We start from the raw sequence: 17,557 nt of genomic DNA on the forward strand, positions 1-17,557 counted from the left end.
GAGACTGAATGCTCTGCGCCTATCATCCTCATCTCCAAAATGGGAACAAAATATCGTGGCATATTGTGAGAAGTGAGAGACAGCAAGCATCGCCAGACACAAAGCACTTAAGAGTTGGCTTTTAAACTCAGTTTATTTAGTATTCTCTAGGAGGGACTTTTATATTTTCTCTAGATAGTATTTTACCCTTACTGATAGATTGCTGTGTTTATAAGCTACCTTGAGTCTTCTTTTGATGCAAACACTCCAGGGAAAACCCACTGTAGTTTCCTCATAAAGAATGCACAGTTAAAGGGAAAGACCATGCAGTCAGGGGAAGAAAATGAACACAGCCTTCAACAAGGCGTTCTGAAAGATCCCACATAGGAAGTAGAGTTTGGAGGTATTTTCATAGTGTTTAATAGGTGTTCACAAAGAGAAATTTTGTGGCAGTCACTCTTCCTCACAAACTGAATAGGTTCATTTACTTGCTGGTTTCATAAAATTAACATTTTAGAGGTCATTTAAAAATCAGTACATATAATATCCTTCTCCCAATTTAGTTGAGGTATTTGTAGTAACTAATCTATATGACAATTGTTCTGAAAACATGTATAAAACTCTTAGGCTACAAAATGAATATCCCAACTAGTAAAATTACTCTCAGCATTAAAAAATAGCGTGTCAAAATGTAGTGTGTTTAACTAGGAAGTGTCATACTTATTTCAACTCTATTTCTAAAATAACATGGCGTCACTTTAAGAGAAATGCTGTTTTTCCAAAATAGCAGAATTGTTACCTTTCCCCATGGTTTAAAAAATAAGTATTACCATCATGACATCACTAGAAAGAAATGGAAGCATACAAGGAATAAACTATAGTTTCTTTTTATATCAAAATGTACTCTTGAAAATGGGTTTGGCACAGTGCTAAATCATATATAGTTAATACTAAATATTGCAGGATACAATAAACCCTGGAGCTGTTTACACCCTCTTATGGGAATGAAAATAATAGATAGCAATTATCAGAAGTCAGCCTGTACAAACTGTATAAACAATACTTTATGTTCTGCTTTGAAAACCAATGATATAATAAATTTTACATAAGACTGCAAAATAATATAAATGGATTTAAACAGATCTTTACAATAAGAAATTCAAATGGAAACAGACAAGTAACAAAGAGAAGTAAAAAAATTTATTGCAGTATTTGCTCCACCAGATGGCCTGGGGATCCCTTTTTTTGTATTGTTTTCAGGGTGACCTAATACAACAAAATCTACATTTACAAAAACTCCTTCTGCAGATAGGTCACAGATACTGCATGCTTTGTTCTCAACAGAATAAATTAGAGGTCCAGGAGACTCTGCCATTTTACAGCCTGGAGACGGTGCTTCCCTGGAAACTGGGCTAAGCTAAAGAAAGCCATCGCTTAGATGCAACTCCAAGAACACTTTATTAAGAACATTAACAGACTCATTTCCAACATTCACTTGTTTATTTTTTAAACAGAAACTTTTTTCCAAGATATAAACAATTTTGTTAAACTATAATACAGTGGGAGTAAAAACGAACCGAGAAACGTTTCTGCTGCACAACAGCGAAGGGAGCTCCCACAAAAATGTCTGCCCAACATTCCTTCCTTTGTTCCTGCATCCCAGGTTCCACGCTTCAAAAAACTGATTTTTTTTTTTGCCAGAATGTTGATATTTCAAGTTTTTTTTGCCTTTTAAAAAAATTCCTGTAAATTTGGCTGCATGTACAAATTCATTAGCTGGAAGTCCCGTCCTTGGCGGCATACAGGGATCGTAAAGTCTGAACAACTTTATTAGTCAGCTTATTAGCACTCGTTAGAGCAATTTTTTTGTAAATAATGTCTGACTCTTTAATAGTGTCTACCCAAGGCACCAGTTTGCGGCCATCGCGGCGCTTAGCCTCTGTCCAGGAGCCACTGTAGGAGCCTGCCATCCACTGAACACTGAAGCCACTGCTGGTTTTCTGTACTACTCTTGCAATTTGTGGTCGATCTTTGTACTTTGGACAGCAAATAGCGATGACATCCATGACGTCAACACTTTCATTCATCTGTGCTGCCAACTCCGTAGAGTCTGAATTTCGTTTTGACCTTCTCAATGACTAAAACATTGGGAGGGGAAAAAAGACCAAGTGTTACACAAAAGAATTTTAGTGAAATTATTGTTTTTATTGCTTTTAATCCCTTGACGCCGGGAGTTGGGATTTCCCGGCACACTTCCATTGCCGGCAATGAGACGCACCGTGACCGCCAGCGCCAAGGGGTTAACATATACTTGTAAAACCATATAACTTTTAATTTGTACCCGTGTCTTTACTCTTGATATATAAAATTATATGTACATATAAACCATAAAGCTACATAAAACTTAGCAACAATAAAAAGGATAGCACACATTAATACAATCCAAAAAAATTATTAACCCTTTATGCGGGATAAATCTCATTTCTGTTTGTTTTTATTATCTTTTATGTTAAACTTTCTACAAAAGGATGTATAAATGGTTAAGTAGAGAATCTCTATCTACAAAATGTTTTGTTTTATAAGTATTACATTACTTGGTGTACATTTAATAGACTGACATATATAAGCACATAAAAATCATTTTACGTAATACGCTGGGAAATACGTTGACTCCTCCTCCGCCTCACCCCTGAAGTGCCTCCTCCTCTATCCTCCCCATCACTTTCATCATCTTCTGTCTCTGCTGCTGTGTTATTTTTAGGGCTGCCTCCTCCAAGCAGCGAGGTAATTGCTTTATTCCGAGCATTCGTGCTGGCTGACACCTCGCCTTCCTCTTCTTCTTCATCAGGGTCCAGATGTTCCATGAGAAGTTTAAACTGAAAAAAGATTGAGAGTGTTAAGTAAATATTTTAAACAACACCATTGAATACTTGAATATCTTCTGTGCTAGAAGTTTACAGTGGGTAAGAGAGTCACTCCAGACCCACATGTCAATCAGGGATTGACAATTATTTTCTGTAAAAAGGCAAGACAGATAGGCAATGTGTTTGGATTGGTGACCATATGGTTCCTTTCATAATTACTACTCTCCCACTGTTGTATGAAATCATATAGAGTGAACATGACCGTTTCATTACAATTTTAGGCAACTGGATAGACCTGGCTCAAGACCCACAGTTTGCTGGAGGCAGACCTGAGTCCTCAAGCATCAGGGGACAAGAACTGACTATCTTTCAGTTTCTGCTTGCCTCATTCTATGACAAGCAAATTATGAATACTTTAAAAATTAAAAATTGAAAAGGTAATAGTATGAAAACCATGCTGTACATTTATTTGTCTTTGGTTAAAATAACAACTATAGAACTCATGTTAGTTACTCTAAGAAAATTATAATGTGAAAAAAAATTTTAGGACATCTTTCTTTTTTCTAAAGATTTATGTATTTATGTATTTGAGCACTCTGTCTGCATGTACGTCTATATGCCAGAAGAGGGCAATGAATCCCATTATAGACGGTTGTGAGCTGCCATGTGGATGCTGGGAATTGAACCCAGGTCCTATGGAAGAGCATCCAGTGCTCTTAACTACTGAGTCATCAATCTAGTCCCCTAGGACAGCTTTCTTTCTTTCTTTCTTTCTTTCTTTCTTTCTTTCTTTCTTTCTTTCTTTCTTTCTTTCTTTCTTTCTTCCTTCCTTCCTTCCTTCCTTCCTTCCTTCCTTCCTTCCTTTCTTTCTGGTTTTACGAGACAGGGTTTCTCTGTATTGTTTTGGAGGCTGTCGGTCCAGCCTGGCCTCGAACTCACAGAGATCCGCCTGCCTCTGCCTCCTGAGTGCTGGGACTAAAGGCGTGCGCCACCACCGCCTGGCCCTAGGACAGCTCTCTAAACATATTCCCCAAATAGCATTTTAAGTCTCATTGTGGCAAACCACACACAGAGTTCAAGATTTCCGCTAGTTCATGTGCACAGTCTCCAGGTCTTAGGTGCCTCCACTGCACTGTGCAGCCCTTACCACCCTCCATCACTTCCAGAAGACTTTCATCATTCAAACAGACGCCCTAAACCCGGCAATCTTGATTTTTATTGTCTGCCTCTACACATATGCTGGTATTTTGGGTGTGGTCTTACATGTATAGCTGTTTTCAAGCTACCTATGTAGCCAAGGCTGGCCTTGGACTCAGTGCTGGAATGAAAGGCTTGTGCTGCTATACTCAGCTTATTCTACAATCCTTTTTTTGGGGGGGGGGAGGGTACTTTTTTGAGACAGGGTCCCAAAGCTTGCCTGGAACTTGCTACATAGCCCAGGTTGCTCTTCAATTTACAACCCTCCCATCTCAGGCTCCTATGTGCTAGTATTATAGGAACCTGTTAGCAAGCTTAGATCTTTAAAGACATTTTAAAGAAGATGCACTTACATATTTGTCACACACACACACACACACACACACACAGCACCCAAGAATATGAATACTTGGATTACTCATGTAAAAATACAAGAAAAGCTGGGTATGGTAGTGCACACTTTTAATCTGAGCACCTAGGATATAGAGGCAGGTGGATCTCTATGAGTTCAAGGCCAGCCCAGTCGACATACTACATATTAAGTCCTAGGATAGCCAGAGCTAACACAGAGATACCAGACAGAGAAAGAAAGGCTGGGGGTAAGAAGGGAGGGAGGGAGGGGGAGAGAGAAAAAAATGGCCAAAGAAGGCAAGTGAATGACTAATCACGGTTTTAACTTTTAAGAATGCAAGTCATGTAATCCACTGAATAATATTTCATCTTTTGCTAAAGTAATTCACAGACCGTTTACAAAGGTAGTGTAACTGTGTTGCCGTGGACGCAGTGGGAAAGCTAGCCCTGACAGCCGGTGAGGCTGGCTCTCCGTGTTTTCACTCGGTACTCACGTCTAGGTACTGCCTTACTATGCTCCTCTTCACATCCTCCGTTAGCTTGGAATTAGCCATGTCACTTCGCAGGAAGTCCAGTGTTTGTTTGGGATGAAAATGAACCCCTGTTTTTCGGTTAATGGCTTTATCATATACTTTTGCAGATTCAGATGGAGAATATTTCTGAATTTTACTGTTTTGGAAATACAAAACCAGAGTTTTAAAAAAGTTCAGGCACATACTCAAACTGACTCTAGTTCTTTCTTAGTAATAACTCAATTTTTAAATCATGGAGATTTCAATCAATGAAAAGAGAAAAGAAAAAGCAAATATTAACAATGTTCTTTTGTTTTCATCAGTATCTATATTGACAGGCATGGAAAAGATACCTGGCTCAGGATGCAACAGACCCAGAGAAACCCAATTACAAGCAGAAGGCATCATTTTAATGAAATTTGTTTCTTGCATCTAATTTATAGACTGTGAGTATGGTAACAGGGAAGCTTTCTTACAGTTGAGCCTATCTAACTGGGTTGCCTGCTAACTTAGTTCTTTTCTGTGAAAAGAAACTTGAGCATTTATTTGTGTGTGTCTGTGGTATATGAGTTCACTTTGGCGCATGAGTGGAGGTCAGAGGACAACTCACGGGTGTCAGTTCTCTCCTTTCAGTGTGGCTCCTGGGGACTGGACGTAGCTTGCCAGGCACGGCTGCAGGCACCTTTATGCACTGAGTCATCTCAGTGGTCTGACTTCTTTCGTTTTACATTGATCTGCTATTATTTTGTGTACGTGTGTGCACATGCATGGCACAGTGCACATGTGGATGTCAGAGGATGTCTTGTGGAATTAGTTCTCTTTCCAACATGTTGGTTCTGAGGATGGCTCTCACACTGTCAGGCTTGGCGGCAAGTGCCTCTTTATCCACTGACTTATCTCAGCAGCCCCTCCCTCACTTGATTTTTTGCTTATTCACTGCCTACGTGGTAGCCAGAAACACTGCTTACAAACTAGTTTCAGATTACTAGTGTCTCCGAAACTGTTTCCCACTCTTTCCCAAGACTTCCCACTGCTCAAAATTATTCTAAATTAGTTACTGGCATCTCACACCTAGGGCAGGCAGCAGCTCTCAGGGACACAGTACACACATAGCAAACACAAGGCCTTGGCCTCATCTTCAGACTAGATTAAGCAGAGTGGATGATTTTTTGACACCTCTTGAAAAGAGTGGAAGCTCTGGCTACACTGTGCAACCTCTCCTGTGGCAACAGCTGACAAATAAGAAATCTCTCTGTCCCTTATTGGTGTTAGGCACACCAATAACCACATGTTTCATTATGGAGCTATGTATATTCATCAGTTATGGAAATGCTCACTTTAGCACCAAATGCCCCCTTATATACAACACACTGTGTGGGGGGGAGGGGTTGTTTCAATTTGCTATAAGCTAGAGTCATTGGAGAGAAGGAGGGGCCCTCAACTGAGAAAAATGCTTGCAAAAAGTAAGCTGAAGGCAAGGCTGTTAAGCATTTTCTTAATTAGTGATCAATGCAGGAGGGCCCAGACCATTGTAGGTGGCTCCGTCCCTGGGCTGGTAGTCCTGGGTTCTATGAGAGAGCAGGTTGAACAAGCCATGAAGAGAAAGCCAGGAAGCAGCACTCCTGTCTCCAGGTTCTGTCCTGACCTCCTTCAGCAATGAACAGTGGTGTGGAAGCACAAGCCAAACAACCCTCTTCCTCTCCAGGAAGCAGCACTCCTGTCTCCAGGTTCTGTCCTGACTTCCTTGAGCAATGAACAGTGGTATGGAAGCACAAGCCAAACAACCCTCTTCCTCTCCAGGAAGCAGCACTCCTGTCTCCAGGTTCTGTCCTGACTTCCTTCAGCAATGAACAGTGGTGTGGAAGCACAAGCCAAACAACCCTCTTCCTCTTCAGGTTGCTTTGGTCGTGGTGTTTCACCACAGCAACAGTAATGCTAAGACGTATAGGCTTTCCAGCTGGTTATTAATATTAATATTTGACTTGGTGATCTAAAAAAATTTGAGAGAGAGAGAGAAAGAAAGAGAGAGTGTGTGTGTGTCTACCATATGTGTGCAGTGTCTGCTGAGGCCAGAAGAAGCTGCCAGGTCTCCTGGAGCTGGAGATACTTGTGGGTGCTGGGAACTGAAGTTGAGTCTTCGGTAAGAGACTAAACCCCTGGGCCATCATTCCAGCCCCAACTTGGTGATTTTTTTTTTAAATCCAAGGTTCCAATGACCGTGAAAAGCTCAAAATTCACCAATGGCTTCAGACAGAACTGTATCTTTACTTTAGAAAGCCTATTTGGGGTCCTATTAAGAGTTCTGTGTAGTCTATATTTGCTCTTATTGCATAGCATTTTACAACCCTAAAATTGTGATATATTTTAAAACTAGACTGAATATCTAATGAAGAATTTTTACAGAAATCAATGAAGGAAGTCCTTTACATGTGGAATATACTGAGTTAAGAAGTATGTTTTCCCTTTCAGTATTGAAAAAAAGGTCCAAATGGGGGGGGGCAGTGACAACGACGGGACACGGGGGGACACAGGGGATGACAAACCTGAATAATGATTTACAACAGAGGACTAATACATAGCAATAAAATGAACCAAACCTGAATCTACTCCCCAGCCCATGGATGTTTAAATGGAGCACATCTTAATGTACACAAACTGTGTATGTTTGCTTTCTTATTGCTTATATAAACTCACCTATCAGAAAATCCACAGAGATTCTTCAAATGTTGTTTTAACATAAGGAGTAACAAAATACCCTGGGAAACATTTGCAAATTCAATTAAAGGGGCTGAGTTTTCTGGTAGACATTTCATCACTGAGTTTACATCGTCTTCGGAGTCTGAGTCGGAATCTGAATCCACCCGCTTCCGAGACTTCCGAGGCCTGGAAACTTCCTCTTCACTCTCACTGGACTCGTTCTCCTTAGCAGGTGATGTTTTTCTTTCTTTCCGTTTGTCCTTTACCATAGACTGAAAGAAAGAGGAAATCATTCTGTATGAAAAACAATTTGTTACATATGCAAGCCATTGTAGAATAAGAGCAACACTTATAGTTTAAGTGAGACTATGGTGGGCTTAAACACCCCAGGATTCCATCTAACTACCCCTTTCAAGAGTTTTCTTAGCAAGACATCACACAATTTTTCTTCTGTTAGTAAACCCTGTTTCTCTTTACTTTCTGAAAACTTTCTTTGAAAGAGCTGATTTATGGTGGTGGGGGTCACACTGAGAAAACCAAATTGTAAAAGCAATTATTCAAAATTGAAACTGTTGCAAAATAGCAGGAAACACATTTCTAAGTACATCCTTAAAAGTAAAGAGAACATGAGAGCTAGAATTGCTAGAAAGTCACGAATTTCTCAAACTGTATCGTGCACACTCAGACCCTAGAGGCTGCCTTTATAAACTGCACCTGACTGAGCAGGAGCAAGGTGAGGCTTCAGCCTCTGCGGCTGTATCAAGCTCAGGTGAAACAGTGCTGCTGTTCTGTGGTCCACAGCAGAGCAGGCACTCCTGGAATTTCCTTAGGTTCCAGTTATTAGTATTATCAGGTTGAGTTTTGAGTGGTACTATTTTGTGAAATGAGATCTAATTGGATTAGCAGGCATATGAAAATATTTCATTCAAGTTTTAAAGAATGTATCCTGCCTAGAGCTAGATCAGGTACATTCATAATTAATTATATTTCTACTTAAGAGTTGAGACAGAAAAGACAAACTTAGTGCATGCCAACTGCATTAAGATGCTTCAGTGGAAGGATAAGTACAGTGGTGTAAGCTACGCACCAGACACTTATCCATCCACATCCATGTATGCTCACACCAGTCTTAGGATCTATCACGCACCACAACATTAGCAGAATGGCAATGGTCCCTAATAGGGCTCAAGTAGATACATGATTAAAGAAAACACTCTGTTAGTCCTTAAAGTGGGAGGGAAAAAGTGGGATGACCTATCAATAGAACAGTCCATATGTGTAGAAAGTACAGAAACTCTGGAAATGGGATGGTTTTAGAACTGAGTAGAAATGAAATAGCGACGCATGTCTCCCAGTTCAAGTACTGCCCAGATTTCATAAGTTCATTTAGAAAGGCTTTATATGCCTGTAGAAAGAATAGTGAGAAACAAAACTAGCATGTCTGCACTTGGGCAGATACATTTAAGTGTAGCAATATGCTGATGTAGTGGCACACCTTTACTGCCAGGTAGACATAGGCAGGTGGATCTCTCAGTTCAAGGCCAGCCTGGTCTACAGAGTGAGTTTCAGGACAGCCAGGGTGAAACAGAGAAACCCTGTCTTGAAAACCAAAATCAAACAAAAAGAATAGCAATATGTGTAACTTACCTCCTTGAATGACTGCAATAGATTACTACCGGAAACAGAGAGTGTAATGTCTATGTGATGCATTATAAACAACGGCTCTTCCTGAGTCTGGTATGGAAAACAGGCTAGATTGTCTGCTATGTACAAGAGCATAGTCACTTCTGTTTTCTGCAAATTTTAAAAGAAGATACACGTTTAGTGGTGAGTTAGAAACCCACCCAAAGAGCTTTTAGAAAACGATCACAAGGCACTTTAACCTCAGTTAATACTGGAGAGAGATAGAGAGAAGTACAAAAGAGGAAAGACAAAGGAGGGAGTGAGGAGAAAACAAGAGGCAGAAAGCAGATGAAAGGGAAGGGCAGGGCTAGACAGAAACAGAATTTACAAGAGGTCTCACAGCCACTTCAGGTTTTATAACAAAGCACACCATGCTACCAAGAAGGAAGAGGGGAAGTTTCTAGTGTAGGTAAGTAAAAATCCTTTTCCTTTATACATTATGTGAGAACTTTGACAGACCCACATTGTATCAGAAAGTATATATGAAAACATAGTAATTAGTCATTGTCTTCTCAAACACGGAGAACAGCTACACATAGTTACTATTTAGCCTCCAAAACAAGTATATGTAATATACTAATATGTGGATTTACCCACCCCTGAATACGCACTGATAAAAACGTTTTCCAGGGCCAGGCTTGATGGCAAACACCTTGAATCCTAGCATTGGGAGGCAGAGGAAGGAGGATCTCTGTGACTTTGAAACCAGCCTGGTCTGCACAGTGAATTCCAGGACACTTACAACTATTAGCGAGATACTGTCTCAAACAAAAAACAAACAAAAACCAAAAAACAAAACAAAAACCCCCCAAAACCCAAAACACCCCAAAATAAAACAAACCCCAAATACTACGAAATACACAAAATGCAAGAGAAATCATGGCTGATATTGGTTGTTGGCTTTAAAAAGAAGAACCTTAAGCAGAAACGTAGGCTGGGAAACACAGGAATGTGACTGTACCCCTAGCATGAAGGATGCTGAGTTAAGGGGTTCAAGACCAGCCTAAGCAACACAGTGAAATGCCATGCTCCAAATAAATAAATAAACAATTAGGAAGACACATTAACATTTAAATTTATTTTTTTGAGAACTTACAGAAACACTATCATAAAACTAGTGACCAAGGCAATTACTTGCAGAACTTTACCACTAAGCTTACCCACTTTTCCTGAATTTTAGCACAGAAAGTATTAACGTTTGTTTCTTTTTTTAAAAATCTCCATCATTATTATCTGTGCACAAACATGTGAAGGTTAAATGACAACCAGGTGACACCGGCTCTCTGCCTTTCCAGAGGTCAGATCGCCAGGCTTGCATGGCAGAGCTTTGCCTGCCGAGCCATCTGGCAGCTAGCCATTTTTGCTCTTTTCCTTTTTAGATTTATTTTATTTTCGGTGAATAGGTGTTTTACCTGCATGAATGTATGTGTATATTGTGTGTGCCTGGCTCACTGGATCCCCTGGAATTGGACTTATGGATGACCGTGAGCACCATATGGGTGCTGACAACTGAGCTCAGGTCCTCTGCAAGAAGTACAAGAACTCTTAACCACTGAGACATCTCTCCGTCTTCCTTTCCTCTTCTCTTTGGGTACTGGCCAAAAGCTTAAGCATGCTTGTCCTGATTCTTGGGGCTAGCCAGATGTGGTAGCACACACCTTTATTCCCAGAACTCAGGAGGCAGAAGCACCACAGTGAGTTCCAGGAGAGCCAGGGCTAGCCACATGGTAAGATCCTGTCTCAAAACACCAAAAGATTCTCAGAGCTCCCAACTGCCCAATACAACTGCAAAGCTGCTTATAGATGCCACTGTTGAGCCTTTCTGCTGTCTTGGACCTAACTCAAGACTCTCTCTCCTCTTCTCCATCTCCTTCTATCTAGCAGCTGTAAAGATAAGACAGCTTATGTGTCCTGTTGCTTTCTTTTCAAATCCTAATGAAATGGTCACTGAATTTAAAAAAACCTAACCAGAAGGCCAGCCTGGTCTACAGAGTGAGTTCCAGGACAGCCTCCAAAACAAGACAGAGAAACCCTGTCTCGAAAAAACCAAAAAAAAGAAAAAAAAAAAAAAGAAACCAAAAAACCAACCAAACAAACAAAAACCCCCAAAACCAAACCAAAAAAACTAACCAGAACCAGTAATCAAATGGATGTTATTTCCTCCTATCTACTTTCTCTGCATCCAAATAACAAAACACATAGCAACAGCAGAATAATAAAAAGCTCCTAAGACAGATATAATAAATTTACTATTAATAAGACAACTTATTTTTATAAAGTGAATTGTTTTCTTTTTCCTTTGTTTCTCTTTAACAAGATTTATTTAGTTTTATGTGTGAGACTGTTTTGCCTGCTTGTATGTTTGTTTATTATGTGTATACCTGGTACTCAGTAACCAGAAAAGGGTGTCTGACTCCCTGGAACTGGAGTTACGGTGGTTGTATGCCATCACATGGGTGCTGGGAACTGACTCCAGGTCCTGTGTTAGAGCATCAAGTGACTCTAACAACTGACCACTTTCCTCAGTCTATTCTTTAAAGTTGTATGCCACTGTCTAAATGTCCCGACGAGGAAAAGCAGAACATAGAGCTCTACCCCACCTACCAATCTATTCATTTTCTCTCCCTTCTCTGACCTCTCCTCTCTTTAACTGACCTAAAAAAAATCAGCATGTGGACCAGGCTAACTTGCCTGGTCCTGAAGGCTGGGATTACAGAATGAGCTACTACATCTAGCTTACCTATCAGCTTTAACACCACAATTCATATGAATATATACATTTTTCTTTTGGTAGAGGTGGAAATGCTCAGAACTGGGAAATCAAAGTCCTAATGGTTCCCTCTTCTCGTAATTAAAGTCCTTAAAAACAAGCCAGATTCTTCTTTCTATGTCTGTCTTTAGCAACAGTTACATTATCTTCTCAGATCCTCAGGAGAAAAATACTTCAGTTACTAACTGTCTCTTCTCAAATACTCTCAATTTATTCCTTTCTTGCAATGTTTCTTCTTTGTTTTCCTGATACAAGTTCTTTCATTCTTTACTATAGCCATAAGAGATCACTTCCTTATGACCTGTACTGTGAAAAACCTGTGTTCCTAAAATACTCTTTGTAATTGCTGCCCATCATTTTGTTTAAACACTTTCTGTGGTCCTCCAATGCACACAGCTGCCTCTTTGGGCTATATACTGTGCTTAGTAAAGATCTCTGATTCAGACAAATGGAAATTTACCCATCGTCTCCATTCCTCTTCTACTTTATAGTACATTTATCGCATCTAATCTCTTTAGGGCTTTAGTGACTTGTTCCTTTTCTGATATCCTGTGTTGGAGGCAGTCAGATTAAAGTTAGAAAGTTCTGTTATCACAATAATAGAACATCTGGTCAATTCACAGAGACTATGCATTGAAATCAGAGAGGAATGAACCCCAATAGAGATGTAAAGACTGAAGAAGTGTCAATAGAAACTACATTCAGTATATCCTAAACACAATCATTATTATTTTCCTTATTTGTATTTTGTCCTCCTAACAGAAATAAACCCTTTGAATGCCATAGCATTACAGCACACCATTTTCAGTCTTAGCAGTGTCCTACACTGTAAAAGTTTAATACTAATGTGAGGATGGTGGGGAAGATGTCGGGCATTCTGAAATACAAACTTGGGACATGTATTTGCTATGTTACATATAGAAAATTTTATGTAGTATTTTTAAAAGAATAGATGTCATAATGTTTACATTGCTCATTTACAAGCTTCCCAAAAGATAGGCTGCTCTGTGTGCTCTATGTGGGCAGGAGGGTGTTACAGGTGACCTTACTATTGTATCTGATGATGCCTTATACCATGATGAATACCATAGTAGGTACTAAAGAAGTATTTGTAAAATAAATGAATAAACCTACAGAACATGACTTTCTGCATTCCTGGCTGGTGGTCCTGGCCAGTGCAATGTGAGTCAACTTGCAATTACATAAAAGTGTAATTTGAAGAAAATGATGAAAAAAATCAACACAAAAAATTCAGCACTAAAAATCTGTGTTATTATTATTAATCCAAGCATGGTAATGCACACCTTTAATCCTAGCACTTGGGAGGCAGAGGCAGGTAGGTCTCTGGGTTCGAGGCCAGCCTGGTCTACAGAGCAAGTTCCAGGTCAGCCAGGAGAAACCATGTCTTAAAAACAAACAAACAAAAAAAAATCAAAGGCAACTGAACAAATTCCCCCAAAAGTATTATTCTGCAACAATATTTGAGTCCTACAACAATGACAGAAGTTATCTTACATATGCATGTCTGTATGATGCATGTACACATGGAATCTATCCCTACAGTGACAGTTTAAATGCTGCAGCTGACTTCTACAGAGGCTGTTACTCGATGGTGAGATGGCTTGCTTGAAGAGGAAAGCTTGAAACCTAGACTGATGACTTGAGTCTAATTCCTGGGATCCACATGGTAGGAGGAGGGAGGTGGCTCTCACAAGTTGGCTTCTGATCCCCATACCCACATTGTGCCCCCCAAATATAAATAATTAAATGTAAAAATTAAGGAAAAAACCCTGATAACATTTCCAAGATATTTAGTATAGACACAATAATATTTTATTCCTTAATCTCATGTAAAATGCCCCTTTTGATTGTGATCATAAACTTGGGTAAGTATCTTAGTAAAAGTTAAGGAAATACAACACAGTCAATGACATTTACCAAGCTGGTAATATTTAAAAGTCATGGTTCTCTTAGGCATAGAGAACATTTAAGTGTGACGAGAATAAAGTTTTGCTTACTGCTGTGTCATCAAAGAGGTTGAGTAAGGAGATGAGAAAGGCGCGTCTGTGCTGGCGGTTCCCGCGGATCATGGTGTAGAGGTGTGAGCACAAAGCACTAGAGGACTCGTCTTGTCTGAAACCCCTGACAGGGTCTTTTAGGCACGTGTTGATCGCCTGCTGTACCTGGTAAGACATCTTCATACCAGCCACTGCTTTCATCTGAAATTAATAAAGACCTCATATGCATTAGGGATATTAAGACTCAGATTAGGTATACTCTGAACATTACAGTCATGAATAACTTCATTATTTGGTTGCCTTATTCAAAATAATAGAAATCAAAGTATGAAGTACTGGAATAGTAGAGACCATCTATTGTAACTCCCTCATTTCACACATACAAAAAAACAAAAAACAAACAAACAAACAAACAAAAAACAAACCAAGGTCTACAAGCCATTGCTAGCCAAGGTTACAGTCGGGTCCACAGTTCACGCCTCCTGACTTTTTTTTGAACAGTCTCACCCTGGTTTATTAGAGCAATACTAATTTACTAAAAGCACTTACATGAATGAATCCAGCATATTTTTTGTCTATTTCCACAAGCTGCTGATCAGCCTTGTTCCTCATAGCAGGTTCTGGATCTGTGCCCATGGCAATTAAATATGGAACACACTGGGAGAAGAAAAGACTTTAAGACATTACAGCAGTAAAAATTCTATATGCATTTCAACAAACATCAAGCTTGTACATCAGATACAAAAATGAAGCAGTACATCTGCTTACAATTGTTGTTTTGGTGTCTGTTAAAAGTGATAATCTTTCTTTGATTTAATTTAAAGCAAGGAAATATCAGCAATGATATCGGTGCACTTAGATTTAAACAGTTTCAACACACATTTAAGTTTTTCTAAATGTTTCCAGGTTAAGATTATCAGTGAGGTGGCTCAGTGGACAGGCTAACTACTGCCAAGACTGAGTTGATTAGAACCAGTATGGTGGAAGGAGAATACAAAGTTCCGCCATGTTGCCCTTACCCACCCCGACCATCCTCCTACACACCACACACACACCCTCTTCCTTTATCCACCAACCATCTCATGGGCCCTATCTCTGAGTATTTAAAAAAAGGTGAAAAATCTCAACATACTGTTGTATGTTATAAAGTGATTTTAACAGTTCTGAGTGATGAAAAATAGACTAAATAATTGTCAGTGTGCTTGCTGTTTTATGACACAACACTGTATATATACATTTCAGCAGAAAATGCAAGTCTTTAGGGATACTAAACAGTTTATGACATTATTTCTTTTTCGTTTTTCCCTTTCTTTTTGTGATGCTGGGGTCAAATCCATGACTTGAATATCTAAATACCCTAGGCAGGTACTCTACCACTAAGTTACAAATCTGGCCTTTTAGTCTATTATCCTAACTGCATTGCAAAGTTTTAATGTTAACCTCCAATTTAAAAAGAAAAATGGAATTCAGATGATGGGATTTACCTTTTTGTGGTAGAACAAACAAAGCTTTATGCTATTTAGCTTATTATTCTCTTAAACCTATTTAATTCAATTGACATTACATATTGTTGGCTTTTAAGGGTCTGAGTAAAATTGGATTACAATGAATTTTATCAAAACTAGTTAGAAAAAAGTAATAGAGACTGGATATTTAACATAAATATATAGGTATTTTGCAGCAATGGCAACATAATAGATTACCCAAAGTTTAAAATCTTTTGTTTTTTTTTTGGTTTTACGAGACAGGGTTTCTCTGTTTTGGAGGCTGTCGGTCCAGCCTGGCCTCGAACTCACAGAGATCCACCTGCCTCTGCCTCCCGAGTGCTGGGATTAAAGGCGTGCACCACCAACGCCCGGCCCAAAGTTTAAAATCTTAAGAGTTGAAGATGACTCAGGAAATGGAGGCAGGAGGATACTTGAGCCCACGAGTTAAGGACAGACAACCTAAGCAATGCTATAAGACTCTTTCTCTGTAGCTTTGAAACCTGTCTTGGAACCCAATCTGTAGACCATGATGGCCTAGACCTCACAGAGATTCCTCTGCCTCTGCCTCCTGAGTGCTGGTATTAAAGGCGTGTATACCACTGCCCAGCAAGACTAACTCTTGAAGAAGAAAGAAGGAAGGAGAGGGATAAGAATTGTTGTTGCAGTAGTTTAGGACACATCTTATTAAGTGGAATAAAAAATTACTGATGTTCCATCATGGCATCAACAGTTTATCTGGCAGTCAGTGAGCGCTGCTATCGTAAAACTTGCTTACCTGCACTGGATGAATAAGACCTTGGTTTAGAGTCAATGCAATCACATTTAGGGCAAAGTGGCGTACACTTGACTGGGTGTGGAAGAAGGCCTCAAGCACCTGTTTGAGGTAAAGCTGCATGATGGAGCTACTCATCCCCGAGGAAACATCTCCCATTTCTTTTAAGTCTTCCTGTTTTGCAACTTTCTTCCCTAAAAGAGAGGGAAAGGAGAAACACATAAGATCATATTAACGTTGCTTACCGTTCCTGACTGAATCTACAATTCAAACCCACAAAGGGGTTACAGCTCTGTTCAAATTCAGGTGGTTTCCAGTCTTTTTCCTCAACTGTGTCAAAGGCTCTTTGAGAACAGTAAAAACTATACTCCCTTCTCATCCTGGAAAGCACTAATGCTTGTAGATACCTAAAATTTTGTAACTTTTTTAGAGTGTAGTACTACTATTGGGCCTATGAACTTCAGCTTACTAACTCCCGCTTACCCGAAGTCCATCATCTTTTCTAGGAATCGAGGGATGTTACCTGTCTGAGGTAGAGTCTAAGCATCCTAACTATAGCTGCACTGTCAATCACCAACCACGTTCTCACTTACAGTCTCTGTCTGCTTGCTGCATTCGTGTGTCTTCTTCTTGTAGGTAAGTCTGCAGGTTTTTTAACACTTGTATTTTTAAATTCACTGAGGAGTTCTTATCAGATAAAATATTATTATACAGATTCTTCACTTCTTGCTCAAACATTAGACTTGGATGCTGTATAAAGGCAAAGCCTAAGAAAAAGGGAAAAATGTCTTTATATATTCCTACTAAAGATAAATTTAACACAATGAAAATGTCAAATTATACAAAGAGCTCCTTATTTCAAAAAATTTCAAAAACGTAAAACGTAAAATGACTGGAAGAATATGCTGGTGGCCTTACCTAGAGAAGCATTAGAGCAGGCACTTCTTTCCCCATGAATTAAAAACAAGAAATTGCATTTCAAAGGAGAATTTCACCCAAGAGGAAACCTTGAGGAGGGAGCAGGGCCTAGTGGCTAGGGGAGTGGATTAGGAGTCAGGAGTCTTGGGTTCTAGTCCTGGCTCCACCACTGACTTGTAGTGTGACCTTGGGTGAGTCACACAATCTCTCTTTGCCTCAATTCTCCATCTGTAAAATGGGGACAATAATATTTACCACCCGCCTACCTCAGAGGGATGCTGTCAGGATTAAGATGTAATGTCTGCAAAC

The 17,557-nt window shown here is 39.6% G+C and overlaps 1 protein-coding gene across 2 annotated transcripts in view; it reads right to left on the bottom strand.

Moving 5' to 3' along the window:
• Positions 1 to 1,157: 1,157 nt before the first annotated feature.
• Positions 1,158 to 17,557, bottom strand: part of Nipbl (NIPBL cohesin loading factor) — a 154,910-nt gene continuing 138,510 nt past the window's right edge. Inside the window, exons 39-47 of one of the 2 annotated variants that reach the window (XM_005077992.4) lie at positions 16,924 to 17,097; positions 16,334 to 16,524; positions 14,621 to 14,728; positions 14,072 to 14,272; positions 9,248 to 9,394; positions 7,598 to 7,872; positions 4,886 to 5,060; positions 2,667 to 2,855; positions 1,158 to 2,117 (exon numbers count right to left, since the gene is read on the bottom strand). In XM_005077992.4, coding sequence (XP_005078049.1) covers positions 1,752 to 2,117; positions 2,667 to 2,855; positions 4,886 to 5,060; positions 7,598 to 7,872; positions 9,248 to 9,394; positions 14,072 to 14,272; positions 14,621 to 14,728; positions 16,334 to 16,524; positions 16,924 to 17,097 — 1,826 coding nt within the window. In that variant the 3' untranslated portion in view covers positions 1,158 to 1,751. Of the gene's footprint in view, positions 2,118 to 2,625; positions 2,856 to 4,885; positions 5,061 to 7,597; positions 7,873 to 9,247; positions 9,395 to 14,071; positions 14,273 to 14,620; positions 14,729 to 16,333; positions 16,525 to 16,923; positions 17,098 to 17,557 lie in introns of both variants that reach the window. The other variant, XM_013119043.3, reaches the window with a different exon arrangement.

The sequence above is a fragment of the Mesocricetus auratus genome, unplaced genomic scaffold, assembly GCF_017639785.1.
Source record: "Mesocricetus auratus isolate SY011 unplaced genomic scaffold, BCM_Maur_2.0 Super-Scaffold_100015, whole genome shotgun sequence".
NCBI classification, from domain to species: Eukaryota; Metazoa; Chordata; class Mammalia; order Rodentia; family Cricetidae; genus Mesocricetus; species Mesocricetus auratus.